The sequence below is a fragment of the Coffea arabica genome, chromosome 2c, assembly GCF_036785885.1.
Source record: "Coffea arabica cultivar ET-39 chromosome 2c, Coffea Arabica ET-39 HiFi, whole genome shotgun sequence".
NCBI classification, from domain to species: domain Eukaryota; kingdom Viridiplantae; phylum Streptophyta; class Magnoliopsida; order Gentianales; family Rubiaceae; genus Coffea; species Coffea arabica.
This window is the reverse complement of record NC_092312.1, coordinates 4,826,152-4,839,558: the sequence shown is the minus strand read 5'-3', so window position 1 is coordinate 4,839,558 and position 13,407 is coordinate 4,826,152. Positions and strand designations below refer to the sequence as shown.

The following is a 13,407-nucleotide window of genomic DNA, read 5'->3' as shown; positions in this document are numbered from 1 at the left end:
AAAAAAAATACAACTATTGATTTGGTCTGGATAAAATTTTCTCCAGTTAAACAAAATATCTAATTGTAGCGCGTATATTTGTATTTATTATCCATTTACATTTTAACTGTGACACTTAACGTGACAAACCAATAACTATACAATACAAAATTGATAACATGTTCGTACCCCAAAAAAGAATACAAAGTGAAAACAAAGTACTTCAAATTAATTGGGTAAAGGTTGGATTGGATGGTAAACATGAGAGATTGTCGATGAGAAATTTTAAATTCAGAACCTCTCACTTATCAAAAATAAATTACAAAAAAAAAGGTATTCCGAACATTTCAATTTAGTATATTGCCAAATTTTGTTATACTGACGCAACATGAGAGATGGATTTTGATGGCATGGTTGCAATGATTTCATATAAATGTCATACTTGTCATGAATATTTTGTAATTATACAAAGATTCATTTGGATGGAAGATATGTTAAAACTGATATTTATTTGTATAATATTTATTGATTTCAGAACTGTATGTATTTATATTATGTTTGATTTTATATATTTCTGCTAATAGTGCATATTTATTAAATAAAATGATCTTTTTCATTAAAAATATATATAGAAGATTCACCTATGTAAAATCAAGGGATAATTTCAGAAACATCCCTTGAGGTTTTTGACAATTTTACTCGGTCCCTCTCAAGTTTAAAAAATTACACTTACCTCCCTTGATATAGTAAAATACCTGTAATACCATACACTTAGTAGACAATTTTAAATTTAAAATAATAAATTTAGAAAATCCAAAAAAATTATTTTCCGTCTATTGTCTATTTTCTCCTCTCACTTTTCTATTTAATATTACTTTTTTTCATCATTTTCAATTTTTTGGATATTAGCAAATTGAAATTACAAAATCAAAAGAGGGAGTAGATTATATGTCAAACTAGAAGAAAATGAAGAGACACGTAGTGATAGAAAGATAAATAATGGAATTGATTATTGAAATGAGAAGAAGAACTAAAGATATGAAATCTGTCATGTTTTGTTTGTTGACAAGAAAAACATATGTAAAATGTCAATAATTGTATAAGAATTTCTTTCATTGAATTAGAAACTATTTTTATTATTTTATTGTGAAAATAGAATCTACTTTCGAGATATTAATATTTCTAAGGCCATAGGAGAGTTGTAATGGTAGTTCTAAACCAAATTAACATGTATTGAAAAGATATTTGAGCATTGATATTTAATTTTGGAGTATAAAATTGGTTGTCAATGGAGGTTTTGTGTGTGTGTGTGTGTGTGTTTTTTTTTATATATTGGCAAGTATTGATATTGTATATGCAATTTGGGATTTTTATGGTTATTTGGTTTTAGAACTTATGATTGGATAGTTGTTAGGGATTAGAGTTGTTGATTTGTGCAAAGTGTGGAAGAAAATGATTCAATATACTATAATTTTTTTTCTTAGTTTTGTACAAAAAGGTAATTTAGGATTTTTGTGAGAAAATCCTTTTTTGTTGGACCTATATCGTTACTAAACAGTAAAAGTAGGCAAGATATGTGAAATTTTTAAAACGCGAGGGAAGCTCTATGTAATTGTTAAAAACCTCAGTGGAGGTTTGTAAAATTATCCCTAAAATCAAACGGATTTTGTTACATTGAAGTACAAGATTGGTATTCCAGATTAGTTTGGACTGACCTATATATTGTTATTCTGACACGACGTAAGAAGTGCATTTTCATGGCATAAATATCTTGCTTGTAACGAATAATCTCTAATTATAAGAAGATTCATATGGGTGGAAGACACGTTAGAATTTTTCTTTATTTGTATTGATTTTCAGATATTTTGTATGTGCTGATTTCAAATTTATATGTATGTAAATCATATTTGATTTGATTTTTTTGACTATTAGTCCAGATTATTGAATCAATTGATCTTTTCTATTAAAAAATGAAAAAAGAAAAAAAAAAGGAAAGAAAGAAAGATTCACCTGCCATAAAATCAAACGGATTCTGTTAGGTTGAAGTACAAGATTGAATCATAAGGGAGGCCCAAACTTGAGAAAAATCTCTAAATTGGGCTTTGTTCCACCAGACGCGGCATAAAATGGACTGACATAATGGTATCACCACATCAATTGCGATACAGATCCACTCAAGTACTTACAGTTAGCTATATGTTATTTGAAGCGAAATAGCTCAGAATTTACAGCGATTTGCGTAGAGATAGGAAGAGAAGCGGGCGGGAGTTTCTTCATCAATAGGCTCTCCCTCTCCATAAGTCAATTTGGCAGCACAGAACTAATGCCCAAGTAGTATGTCATGAACAAGAATTACAGATATAACATACCAAGGTCATACGCACTAACTCCAGGAATCTTCAAGGTGAAAAAAAAAACAAAAAAAAGAACTGTCAATTTGAGATGTAAGGCGTGAATATTCCTAACCAGTCTGGGAAAGCAGAGGCATGCAACGCGAAGCCTTTTAACCAGTAGAAGAACTTCAACATGCAATACAACCAGAGTCAAGAAATCAAAGACCTTTCTACCGGTTAAGTAACATATCATATACTGCACAAAAAATTCCTTTGCAGATTGCGTGGTAGCATTACCATCAACAACCTACAGCTTACGTGCAAAACCAAACAAGAGCTGTCATGCAATGCACGAACCACCACAAACCATGTACAATTGGCTTACATGCCATGCATGGGAGGAATCTGCAGATATATAATCAATTAGACGAACAATCATTCAATACTTTGACTAGTTTATATTCCAACAGAGATGCATCCCTAGTAGCCATGTATGGTACAAGAACTCTAATCCAGAATAAAGCAGCAGCAAATCTTTTATTAAAAACAAATTCCTCCCTTTATCCAGCCAAATTTTGCATGATAGAAGTAATAACGGGGAAAGGAAAGAACATGATGGTTCCACAATTCAGAACCCAACTTTAAAACATGAGAGCCATCAAGAGAGCAACATTTCGTGACTTTCTAATATACAAAAAAAAAAATTGCAGATATTTCTTTATTGACATCCATATTGACATCCATACTTCGTTCAAACCAAAACAACGTATGTAGAAAAGCAGATAGCTAGCTCCCCTCATATTTACAAAAGAATTTTGTAACCAAAACCTATGTCATGGCTAAATTCTCCCACCAAAAAACATACAGAGAATCAGCTGATATTTCTTGTTAGCTAAAAGCAGAGATGTTAGTAGCAAATACTAGATGAATTATAGTAATTCAAGTTTCACATATACTCTCTCACAGCCTAGTGTGCTCCTACACTTGAAAGATCCTCAGAACAAATTGAAGATTGCTTTGTTGATACAGCAAACTGAATCAAATCCCCAAGTCAGCATCCAGATCAAAGAATCCTAAATCATCCAAAGCAAACTGGGAATTCTCCTCTCTGCCAGGCTCCAGGAAATCAAAACCATAATCAACTCCCTGAGATGTCTGCTCCATGTTCTGGCAACTTCCTAGAACTTTTGCATCTGGGTTCTGCATTTGATACAGGAACTCTGAGGGCTGCATATTGCCATTCAAAAATTGCCCGCCATTAATACCAACCAACTCATATTGAGATCCTGAACCATGTGTGGGTCCAGAGTTCAAGGTGCTCAACATTTCATCAATGTCAAACATTTCATCCCACGCCAAAGTATCCAACGGCTCATCGCTAGAGTTGAATGTCTCATTCTTAACAGGCGCCTCTGCTTGGATACTCATATCTAAAGCTTCCATGTGCCCATCTTTCGGCTCTTCCTTAACTGTACACATTGGACTACCAGCACCGACCCAAGTCAAAGGCCTGGTATCCTGGATTCTTGATTCACCCTCACCATCTTCTTCCTTCACGTTTGAGTTAGGTTCAGCATCCCTATCTGCAGGTGGACAGACCTCAGAAAGGCCGGAAGTTGTGGTGGAGTCCGATGCTGACGTGGCTGGAAAAGAAGAGGATTCAATGGAAGCCTCCTGTTGTGGTCCGTAATTGGGAAGATTCAGACGGGCACATGGGCCATACATTGATCTTGCAGCTTCATCATAAGCAAGTGCAGCCTCAACTGCAGTCCCAAATGTACCCAACCAAAGCCTGCTACCCCTGTTTGGCTCGCGAATTTCAGCTACCCATTTGCCCCATGTCCTTTGCCTAACACCTCTATAGTTGCAGCGAGCATTTTCAGGACCTCCTTTACCTTTCATACATCCTTTCTTTGATCCCTTTGCAGGAACTTTACGAACTACTTTGCCTTCCTCATCCAAAGAGTCAAGCTTGTCATTGTACTCTTTCCACTTTGCCAGTGTGTCTGCTACATTATTGGTTCCATCCCTCCTCCTAGACTTCCTCTTTCTAGAGTAATCCATTGGGACAGAAGCCACGCTGGACACTTGATCAAGAAGAGCCATCGATGTACTCCTACAAACAACAACCAGAACCTGTTAAGCACTTTAGTGCAACGATGTAGATAATTGTACCAAACTCGGGAAGAACTAATGCTCTACAAATTATAAATGCACATATAAAATTATAACAAATCGTAACCCCAGGAATCTTCCCTAGATAAGTTGACTTTGTTCCCTTGGTACCCAAGATAGAAGATAAGGGATAGAAGCAGAGGATTATCAATATCCAACTACAAAGAAGTAATTTGAGGGATATTATCCTAAATTAATCAAGAATAAGAATAATTTTATCATTTTTTTTTAAAGGGTGGAACGTAATCAGCTGTTCACATTGACAAGTTGCGTTAAGTAGCGGACTTAATACTTGGTTCCCAAGAAACCTAAAATTCGGTTGCCCAAAAAAACCCAAATCAAGAATTATTCATGCCGGAGCCCGTAATTTTCCGAGAAAAAAGTCTCTGAAATCAAGAACGAAAATTGAAACAAATCCCCGGAAAAAAAATCTCTGAAATTGAAATTTTTTTGTGGAAACAAATTGAAGACAAATACCGGGAAGCAAGCCCCAAAATTGACATATTGTTCTTCCAATAGAAACCCTAAAACAGATACGCACGCGATTACTCTCAAAACGAAATTCGCAATCTCATGAGTAAATCCAGACCAAATTCGATCCACATAACGCGATCAAAACCACGCAAAATATATATATATATAGTCAAGCAAAAAAAAAAAACCCAATAAACAGAAAGAAGAAAAGCGCATGATAATAGGATTAATGCAACCTACCTCAGTACCAAACTGAGAACAGTACCAAGGTATCAACCACTGCTGCAAAAGACAAATCTCAATTGAAGACCAGAACTTAGCGTCTCCTTCAGGAACCCCTTCAATCCTTTTTTTTTTCCCCCTCTTGTCGCGTTGGCTCTTTCCTTTCCTTTGATTTTCTTCCTTGAAGTTGTGTGCTAGAAAGTAGTAGCAGGAGCAGTAGAGATTTTTCCGAGATACAGTCAGTTTGGGAAAGGCGTTTTTCGGTAAAACAGAAACAAAGGCCAAATCCTAAATCTTGACAGCTGCCGAGCTATTTATAGCCTTCTCTAGATATTTCTTTCCTATAATTTCTTGAGGCCGTAATAATCACTACTTCATTTGTTATGGATATTGTTGACGTGTCAGTTTCTTAGTCGCGTCGTGGCTTTGCGCATACCATGCGTTTTGGCACGTGTCAGAGGAAGCTTCCCGAACCACAAGTTCTGTCTCCTTTAAGCACGTACTGTTTTCGCCCGTTATAAATACTGTTTTAGGCTTGACTAAAGCCAGAAACTTCAGTTTTGCCCCTTCAAATATGTCATGGATTACTATTTGGTATTTCTGCTTTGGTTTTATTGGGTAATTACCTCAGAATTGGATTTTGATTGATATTTTGGTACGGCGATAATTCCAGATCAGTGTGGTGCGTCCTGGAGTACATCACTGCCAGGCTGCTAACAGCTGATTACCAACATTCGTAAGCCCATAGCACCAGCAAGTTGCAGCAGATTTATGGTGGGCCGGCTTCCCAGAAGCAACTCTGGGCCATAACTTCATCGGTATAATATCAGGAACCTTCCCCAAGGTTCTTTATTATATTACTTAACACCCTTAAAGTTTTCAAAATTTAACTTGCATCTCTTGAATTGAATTTTTTTTTTTATTGAAATATTATATAAGTTCTTTTGCGAGATATAAATGTTTTAGTTCCATTACTACTCTTAGGTTGTCCTTTTTATGAAGTTTACAGTAACAATAAATGTTTAAATAAAACTAAAAAGTAAGGATTAATATTTTCTACACTGATAATGTACACAGTGTCAGCGTTGGATGAATGACAATTATACAAAATTTGAATTTAAAATTCAACTTTTACACACGTGTCATGAATCAAACAGTGATAGTGTATACACTGTCAGTGTATATAAGATTTACTTAAAAAGTAATTGTGAAAAATATGAAGGGGGGAGGGGGTTATAAATGCTATGAAGGATAAGTTTGCAATGAAAGATGAGCTATTACCTAGACGCCATTTTGATGCAAAAAAAAAAAAAAAAAAAGGGATAAAACCAGCATAGGCGATTTTTAAATATTTTCTCATGAAATCATTTTTAAATTAATCTTTTCAATACCGATTAATTAAAGAAAATGAAACGCAAGATTGAATACAATCATTTTTAACTCATTATTCACAATTGCTAACTATATTCAGTTCTTCACTTCTCAATTCCACACTCTTTAGTACTTTCACACAACTGAATAAGTTTGCCTCTAAATCCACTAAAAGAAGGTTGTGGCTTTTGTAACCTTCTGCAACGGGTTCATTCCGTTCATTAGATTAGTTCTTTGTTCACTTTTCAATCTTGCGTTTCATTTTCTTTAATGAAAAGAAACTGTACAGTTACGTTTTTTTTTGTATTAGTTCCGTTCAAGTCAAGTGTGCCTTAAGAGCAAGTTCTGTTAATGTGTGATCATAATACTATATTTGACAACTTCACCATCGTGAATGCCTTTTAGGGCTATCTTTATTAGAATTTAAAAAGGGCGTACGCAATTTTTGACATTACACTAGGCGGACCCCATTTTAGAAGGTATCTTTTTACTGCGTTGTTGACTATAGAAATTAGAAAAAAACAAAAAAAAAAAAGACAAAGAAAAAAAACATTTAAATAACAATATAATAACTTTTTTGCACACTGTCATACAATTAATTCTTTGGGGGTAGGATCAATATACAGAGATCTTTTCACACCACGTACAGCGGTACTTAAAATAGTATTCGAATTTCACATTTTGTGGACACCTTCAACATTACTGCATTCTGTAGTACGACACGGGGCGTATATAACATTGCATGAGATAATACTCTCCTTGCAATTATTCATGTGCCACTCCCATGAAAATGATGAATGCATGCAGTGGGGGTGTAATAGAAGGTGTAATACCCTTTATTACAGGAAGGTGAAATCCTTAAACTTTAAGTTAGAGATATATTTTGTTTTCAAATTTTTAGACGCATCGCATTTAATACATGAATTAATTATTTTGGATCACATTTAGTCCAAAAACGATAAAATATTCAATTTGGATGGAAAAGACTGACGTGACCGTTGATTTTGACTGAAAAATTATTTTTATTTAACGGCTACGTGTCAAACACGTGACTTTCTCTATTCAAATTAAACAATTTACCGTTTTTTGATTAAATGTGACAAAAAATAATTAATTCATGTAATAAATACGATGCATCTAAAAGTTTGGAGATGAAATATGTCCCTAACTCAAAATTTAGGAACGAAAAATGAATTTCCCCCCTTTTATTACACTCAGTCATAACACCCTATTCTATAGTTACAGTAGAAGCGGAATAATCATGATGCATATTGTGATCTTTATTATATACGTATAGATTGATTGCAAGTTTCATTTGATAATTTTAAAACTTTAAATTTCATGGAGTATGTATTGTAAGTCATTAAAATAAATGGAAAATTTGATTGTAAGTTTATGCTATTATACCCTATAGACTGTAATTTATAATGAAGGGAGAATAATAAAGTGATGATGTTATACATAAATTACACTCCATTATGAATGCCCCAAGTAAAAACTTACGGGGGCACTTAAGTTTGAAGTTCCTTCTCCCTGGACCGACCAATTTGGACAGCAAAACCGTGTTCAGCGATTGCCAGGACAAAGTTGGCAGGCAACGTGTAGGCTATAGGTCGGTGACAATTATGCCTTTTCCGGACTTTTGACTAAGATCAAGTGACATTTATGCCTAATATGTGTCCGTCGTGGCTACATCTCCGACGCAGATGACCTTTAGCGCAGAGTATTGTTTTTTTTTTTTTTTTTTTGTTTGAGACCGCAGAGTATTGTTAACGCGTAGAAGTTTAATTCTTACATTTAGCAATCAGCATTGTGTGATATTTCATTGAAGAATTGCAAATTTACACGTAGAATTTTACTTTACTCCCCACTTCATCCTCCAGTGAGATGCCCCATTGCGTCCTGCCATGGATAATGCGAGACCCCGCTCTAACTTCAGCATGAGCGCCGCGTGTTGCGCCCTGTCCTACGTTGATTAAACCTTTAAGCCATAAATTAACTCATTAACAGCTGAGCTGGACACGTCCGAAGATATCATCACTGCGTCAAAAGTCAAAATAGCCACCGACCAAATTAGAGTAAGTCAAAATAGGAGCAAAGGAGAGATGTCATCATGAGTGACACTGGACTTCTTTTTTCTAGGCATACTAGTGGGCCAGTAGGGATGTTAAGGAGCGGAGTTCGAGTTTCGTTTTGCTCGAACTCGATGCTAGACAAGTTTACACAAGTTTAAACTTAACTACAAACCACAGCATATAACACGCACACACAATTTAAGGAAAATTCACAATCCAATCTAAATGGTATGTTGATTTTCAGACTACATTGAAAATCTTAAGTAGTACACACACGCACTACTCACAAGCGATGTGGGATAGAGGGAAAGGAGAAAGGAAAATACCAAAACTCTTTCACCGGCTTTTAACCACTCCTGTTTTTCTTTATCCACAAACCACAGCAAATAACACACACACACACGAGTTTAAACTTAACTTGAACGAGCAAAAAGTTATACTGTAACCTTATTTGACTCCATAATATGTATTTTTTAAACTTGAACTCGATTTGATAAAATTCGAGACTACTCTCGAGCTTTGACAAGTTTTTGGGCTCAAAATAAAGGCTCTAAGATTTTATGGTAAATTATCTAAAATCCTCATTTCCTTTTTAGTTTTTACAATATTACATTTTTGTCATTTGTGAATTTTATTGAATAGACAGCACTTCTGGTAAATTACCTAAAATATAAACCCTTATTAGTCATTTCATAATTGAAATAAAAATATAATATAAATAATATACCAATAATCAAATTATTCGACGAGTACTTGAGTAGCACAAATGAAAGCTCGAATTCGATTTGATATATGCATCGAGTTACTCGAGTTCGAACCGAGCATTTGACTAAATCTCTCGTGAATTACTTGTAAGCGGCTCGCAGCCCTATCCACGACAAGTTTGTATCTAGAGCAACTACACCAAAACAATCCTTAAAATCCCATTGGAATAATGCAAAATGGTACAGAGACATCATATTGGCTGTGTTGTATACTCTGATCGCTCTATCTGCTAGTAATGACTTTCCATCAGGCAGAGCCCAGAAGTCTCTGGATTGAAGTAAACTGGAGAGGTGGCTGCCAAAGCAATTGTTCCCAAGGTTGTAGGTGAAAAATTTGCTATCCCAGATAGTTTTGTATTAGTACAGATAACAAATCATTTTATGGTTAGTTAATAAAGAATACAGTTCCCGACTGTAAGTAAGATATAGTTTCGCATTAAGTGTGATAACGAATATTCATTTCTCCGCACCATATTAACAAAATTAAGCCTAAGACTTTCAATAGCTGCAGAGAGGTGCTATATCTAGAGTTTTCCCTTCATAAAATAAATGGTAATTCCATTTCACAAATTTTATAACGGAAAACTACTATGTTTGAGGTAAAGATGTATAGTGAAAAATCGAACTACTTTGACATGCTTTACATCAGTAAAAGAACAATTGCAAGAAGGAATTTGATTTGGAATAAATAATCTTTCTTAATTTTTGTTCATCCCTTTCTTTTTCAATCAAGCTGTGCTTATTCATGCCAGAGTCCCCTCTTTTTGCTATTTTATATTTTTACTGGCTGCTACTGCTTTATCTTAATTATCTAATAACAGTACGAGTTTTTTTTTTTTTGGTAAATAAAGATGCATTGAAATAAAATCAAGTAATAACAATACGAGATGGTTCAAGGGAACTAAACTTATTCGGAAGTCAAAAATTGCCTGCAATAGCAAAAGAGCTACAGCCAACAAACAAGTTGGGCTTGACTTTAATTGGGATGGTGCTCTATTTTGCAACCGTGGGCACCAACTTTTCTCTACCAAAAAGAAAAGCAAGAAAACAAGGAGCTACCCCAATATGGGGAAACAAACATGCTGCCAACACACTTAAAATTCTTAAACTATAAAAAATGATGACCCCTGTTATCCAGGTCTTTGGGAAAACGTCTTCTTAATCAATCATCTAATAGTCTTAACAAACTGGCAGATCTGCTGGGGCTTCTTCCAATTTTTCCAATAGTCCAGCTCCATCTTCCACAATGAATGCCATGGCCAAACCCCATGTGATGTGAACGTCCAAGTGACAATGCAGAAGCCAAACACCTAGTGATCAATTAGATGATAAGAAAAGAAGATAAATGTTAGATACAGTTGATGTATATTGCAAAAGGATGAAACTGTTGCTTCTTTCATCTGTTATGCTGTACCTGGATTATCGGCAACAAATCTGATAACTGACCATCCTTGGACGGGTACACTTGCTGTGTTTCTTAGAGGAGGGTCAACGAGGTTGAATTTGGCCGTATCAGTTTTCGGGTTGAAATTGCCAAAGCCCTCTGCGATTATGTAAAAGTCATACCCGTGAAGATGAATCGGGTGGTTTTCGGCGGTGAAAATGCTTGTTCCCTGCAATACTAACTGCACTCTAGCTCCGTATTTCAACTTGTACACCTTAGTTGCGCGCACAGGTTGCCAGAGTGACCGGCTCACGTTACCAGTGTAATCAAATTGTACAGGCGGAGCAGCTGGAAAGTCTGTCGTGAAAACTCCAGGAATTCCTTGCTGGTGTGATTGCAGTAAGGAAAAGCTGGACGGGAGAACAAAAGACACATTGTTCATGCTGGCCGTAAAACGAGTACCATTCGGTCCCTGACAGTTTTGGGAGCTGGCACCAGGGGGACAGTTTTGGAGTCCTAATCCAACGGTGAAGAAGAGACTTTCGTCAATATCAGTGGGCACCGGTACCTTTCTTGGGCTTCTGAAGCTTTTGCCGAAGGCAGTGGCAGTGGCCGTGTCGTTGAATGCGGGTAGAGATGGTAGAATTGGTTTGATTGAGACACCCTTGGCAGGGCATGGAGCAGTCTTGTACTCGAGGATGGCTGTGGTGGTAGTATTGTCAAATGGTGCGCCTTGAGCACTGGCGTATGCCCGTGCTGCTATGTAGTACCGGGCTGGTGGCTGGTCGGTGGTGATCAGGACATCAGTAGTCTGGCCTGGTCCCAACATGAGAACCGAGGTGGTAAAGGGTTTAACATAGGAGGCATCTGCCCCGACAACTGTGAGCTTGTGGTTGGCTATGGTTAAGAAAAGTTGTTGGTTGAGTCCAGAGTTGACGACTCGGATGAGGTTGGTCTCACCTGAGTCCACTGGAACTATAGTGGTACCTGCACCTCAACGAAATACGCAGAAAAATATCTCGTTATCTTGATGAAATCAACAAGACACAAACGATTATTGTAGACAGGTCGTATGGTGGCGAGCAGACAATGCTCGAACACAAACAAATATGAGTAGGGTAGGGCTATAAAAAACGAACCATTGCTGGAGCACTTTAAAAGATCACCAGGTTGCCCGTTAATAGTAAATGCGTCGGACACATTTGGAGTTGCTCCAGTTCTGGTGGCTTCCCTCACAACGTCCATTGGATTAGCATCCCACCATTCACCTGATCATCATCGTGAAATCATTGTCAGAACACTATCCGAAAGAATAAACGAGGAAACATGGCAACAAAATAGGGTACAAAGAGGGAGAACGAGAACCATCCCCTCATGTACTTTTTGAATACATGCAGTGATGGTAAACGATTTATTTCTGTCCACTGAATTCGAAATGTAATCTAAGTCATTACCAAGAAGAAGAAGTGATTCGCGCTTTGGCTTTGGGAATGGGTATGAATCTCCTTCTTTGGGGCGAATTATTAGACCACCGTAGACGGTGGCTCTGAGCCAGGAGCTATGGGCATGCCACCAAAGGGTCCCTTCTTGTCCTTGAATGGTGAATCGGTACGTGTAACTCCCTCCGGGTCTAATTGGGCATTGGGTCACGAACTCCGGTCCATCTGACCAGGCTGTCCTCATCTGCCGGACGCCATGCCTGCCCACAATTGAATATGCATGCACATTTTTATCTGGCACCAAAACTCATTTGCATGCAGAGTTTCTTTCCAATACTTTGTGCTCATATTCATACAAAAATATATATATATACAAAAAAGGGTCAGTACTAATGCAAAGCATGCGTACCAGTGGATTGTAAGGTTGTATTGAGCTTTGTTGATAACTTCGATTTCCAAAGAATCTCCGTTATTCACTTCTAAGGTTGGTCCGGGGTATTGACCATTAACAGTAATAGTGCTGTGAGTATTGCACAGCCTCTTCACTGGTGTTGCTTGGATCTGTTTCAGAAAAAAAAAAAAAAAAAAAAAGAATTTAGTGCGTGCATGAAAATTATTGCAAGGGATAAAAAGAAAGAGGGCCGAAATTGAGGCTTCTGATCACGCACAACAAATTGGTGAGAGTGAACTACAGCATTTCCCAGAGATACTGCATTTGCAAAGAGAAGCAAGAGGCCGAAGAGCAAGAAAATGCTGGACTTCTTCTCCATGCTATTGAACGCTTCCGATATCTTTACGTACGTGCTTAATTCTGCTAGCGTAGCTCTTTTGGTTCTTCCACAATGGAAAGAGTGGTAGTGTTTGCTTGTGAAAGAGGTGGAGAGACGATTGATTTTATAGGGGCAGAACAAGAGAGAAAGGGTTGTTTTAAGTTTGGCAGATTAGGTTGTTTAAGGTCAAATTCCTGAGCAAAACTTAGTTCAACCCTGTAGAGTTGTTGCACCCACTGACCTATCAAACTGAAGGATTTCATTAATTCTTTCTTCACAAGTCTTCTCATTCTCACCAGGTCCAATTTCTCAAAATCTTAGCAACAAAACAAAAAAAAACCGACAAGGTTTAGAACAGTATCCTCGTCTACTTCTAGAAAAAAGGAGTTTTTGTTCATATCTCCGCGTATTGTGTTTGCTT

General features: G+C 36.8%; 2 protein-coding genes across 2 annotated transcripts; both read right to left on the bottom strand.

Annotated features, from left to right (window-relative positions):
- Positions 1-3,002: 3,002 nt before the first annotated feature.
- LOC113730305 (dehydration-responsive element-binding protein 2C-like) lies at positions 3,003-5,471 on the bottom strand. The gene is made up of 2 exons (XM_027254924.2): positions 5,202-5,471; positions 3,003-4,428 (listed from the first exon to the last, which is right to left on the bottom strand). Exon 2 carries the CDS (start codon positions 4,416-4,418, stop codon positions 3,351-3,353), a length of 1,068 nt encoding a protein of 355 aa, XP_027110725.1. The 5' UTR covers positions 4,419-4,428; positions 5,202-5,471; the 3' UTR covers positions 3,003-3,350.
- A 4,810-nt stretch (positions 5,472-10,281) lies between these two features.
- On the bottom strand, positions 10,282-13,068 carry LOC113725333 (laccase-5-like). The gene is made up of 6 exons (XM_072073777.1): positions 12,885-13,068; positions 12,626-12,777; positions 12,232-12,476; positions 11,917-12,045; positions 10,808-11,764; positions 10,282-10,703 (listed from the first exon to the last, which is right to left on the bottom strand). The coding sequence occupies exons 1-6, from the start codon at positions 12,984-12,986 to the stop codon at positions 10,573-10,575; spliced, it is 1,716 nt and encodes a 571-aa protein (XP_071929878.1). The 5' UTR covers positions 12,987-13,068; the 3' UTR covers positions 10,282-10,572.
- Between the last annotated feature and the right edge of the window lie 339 nt (positions 13,069-13,407).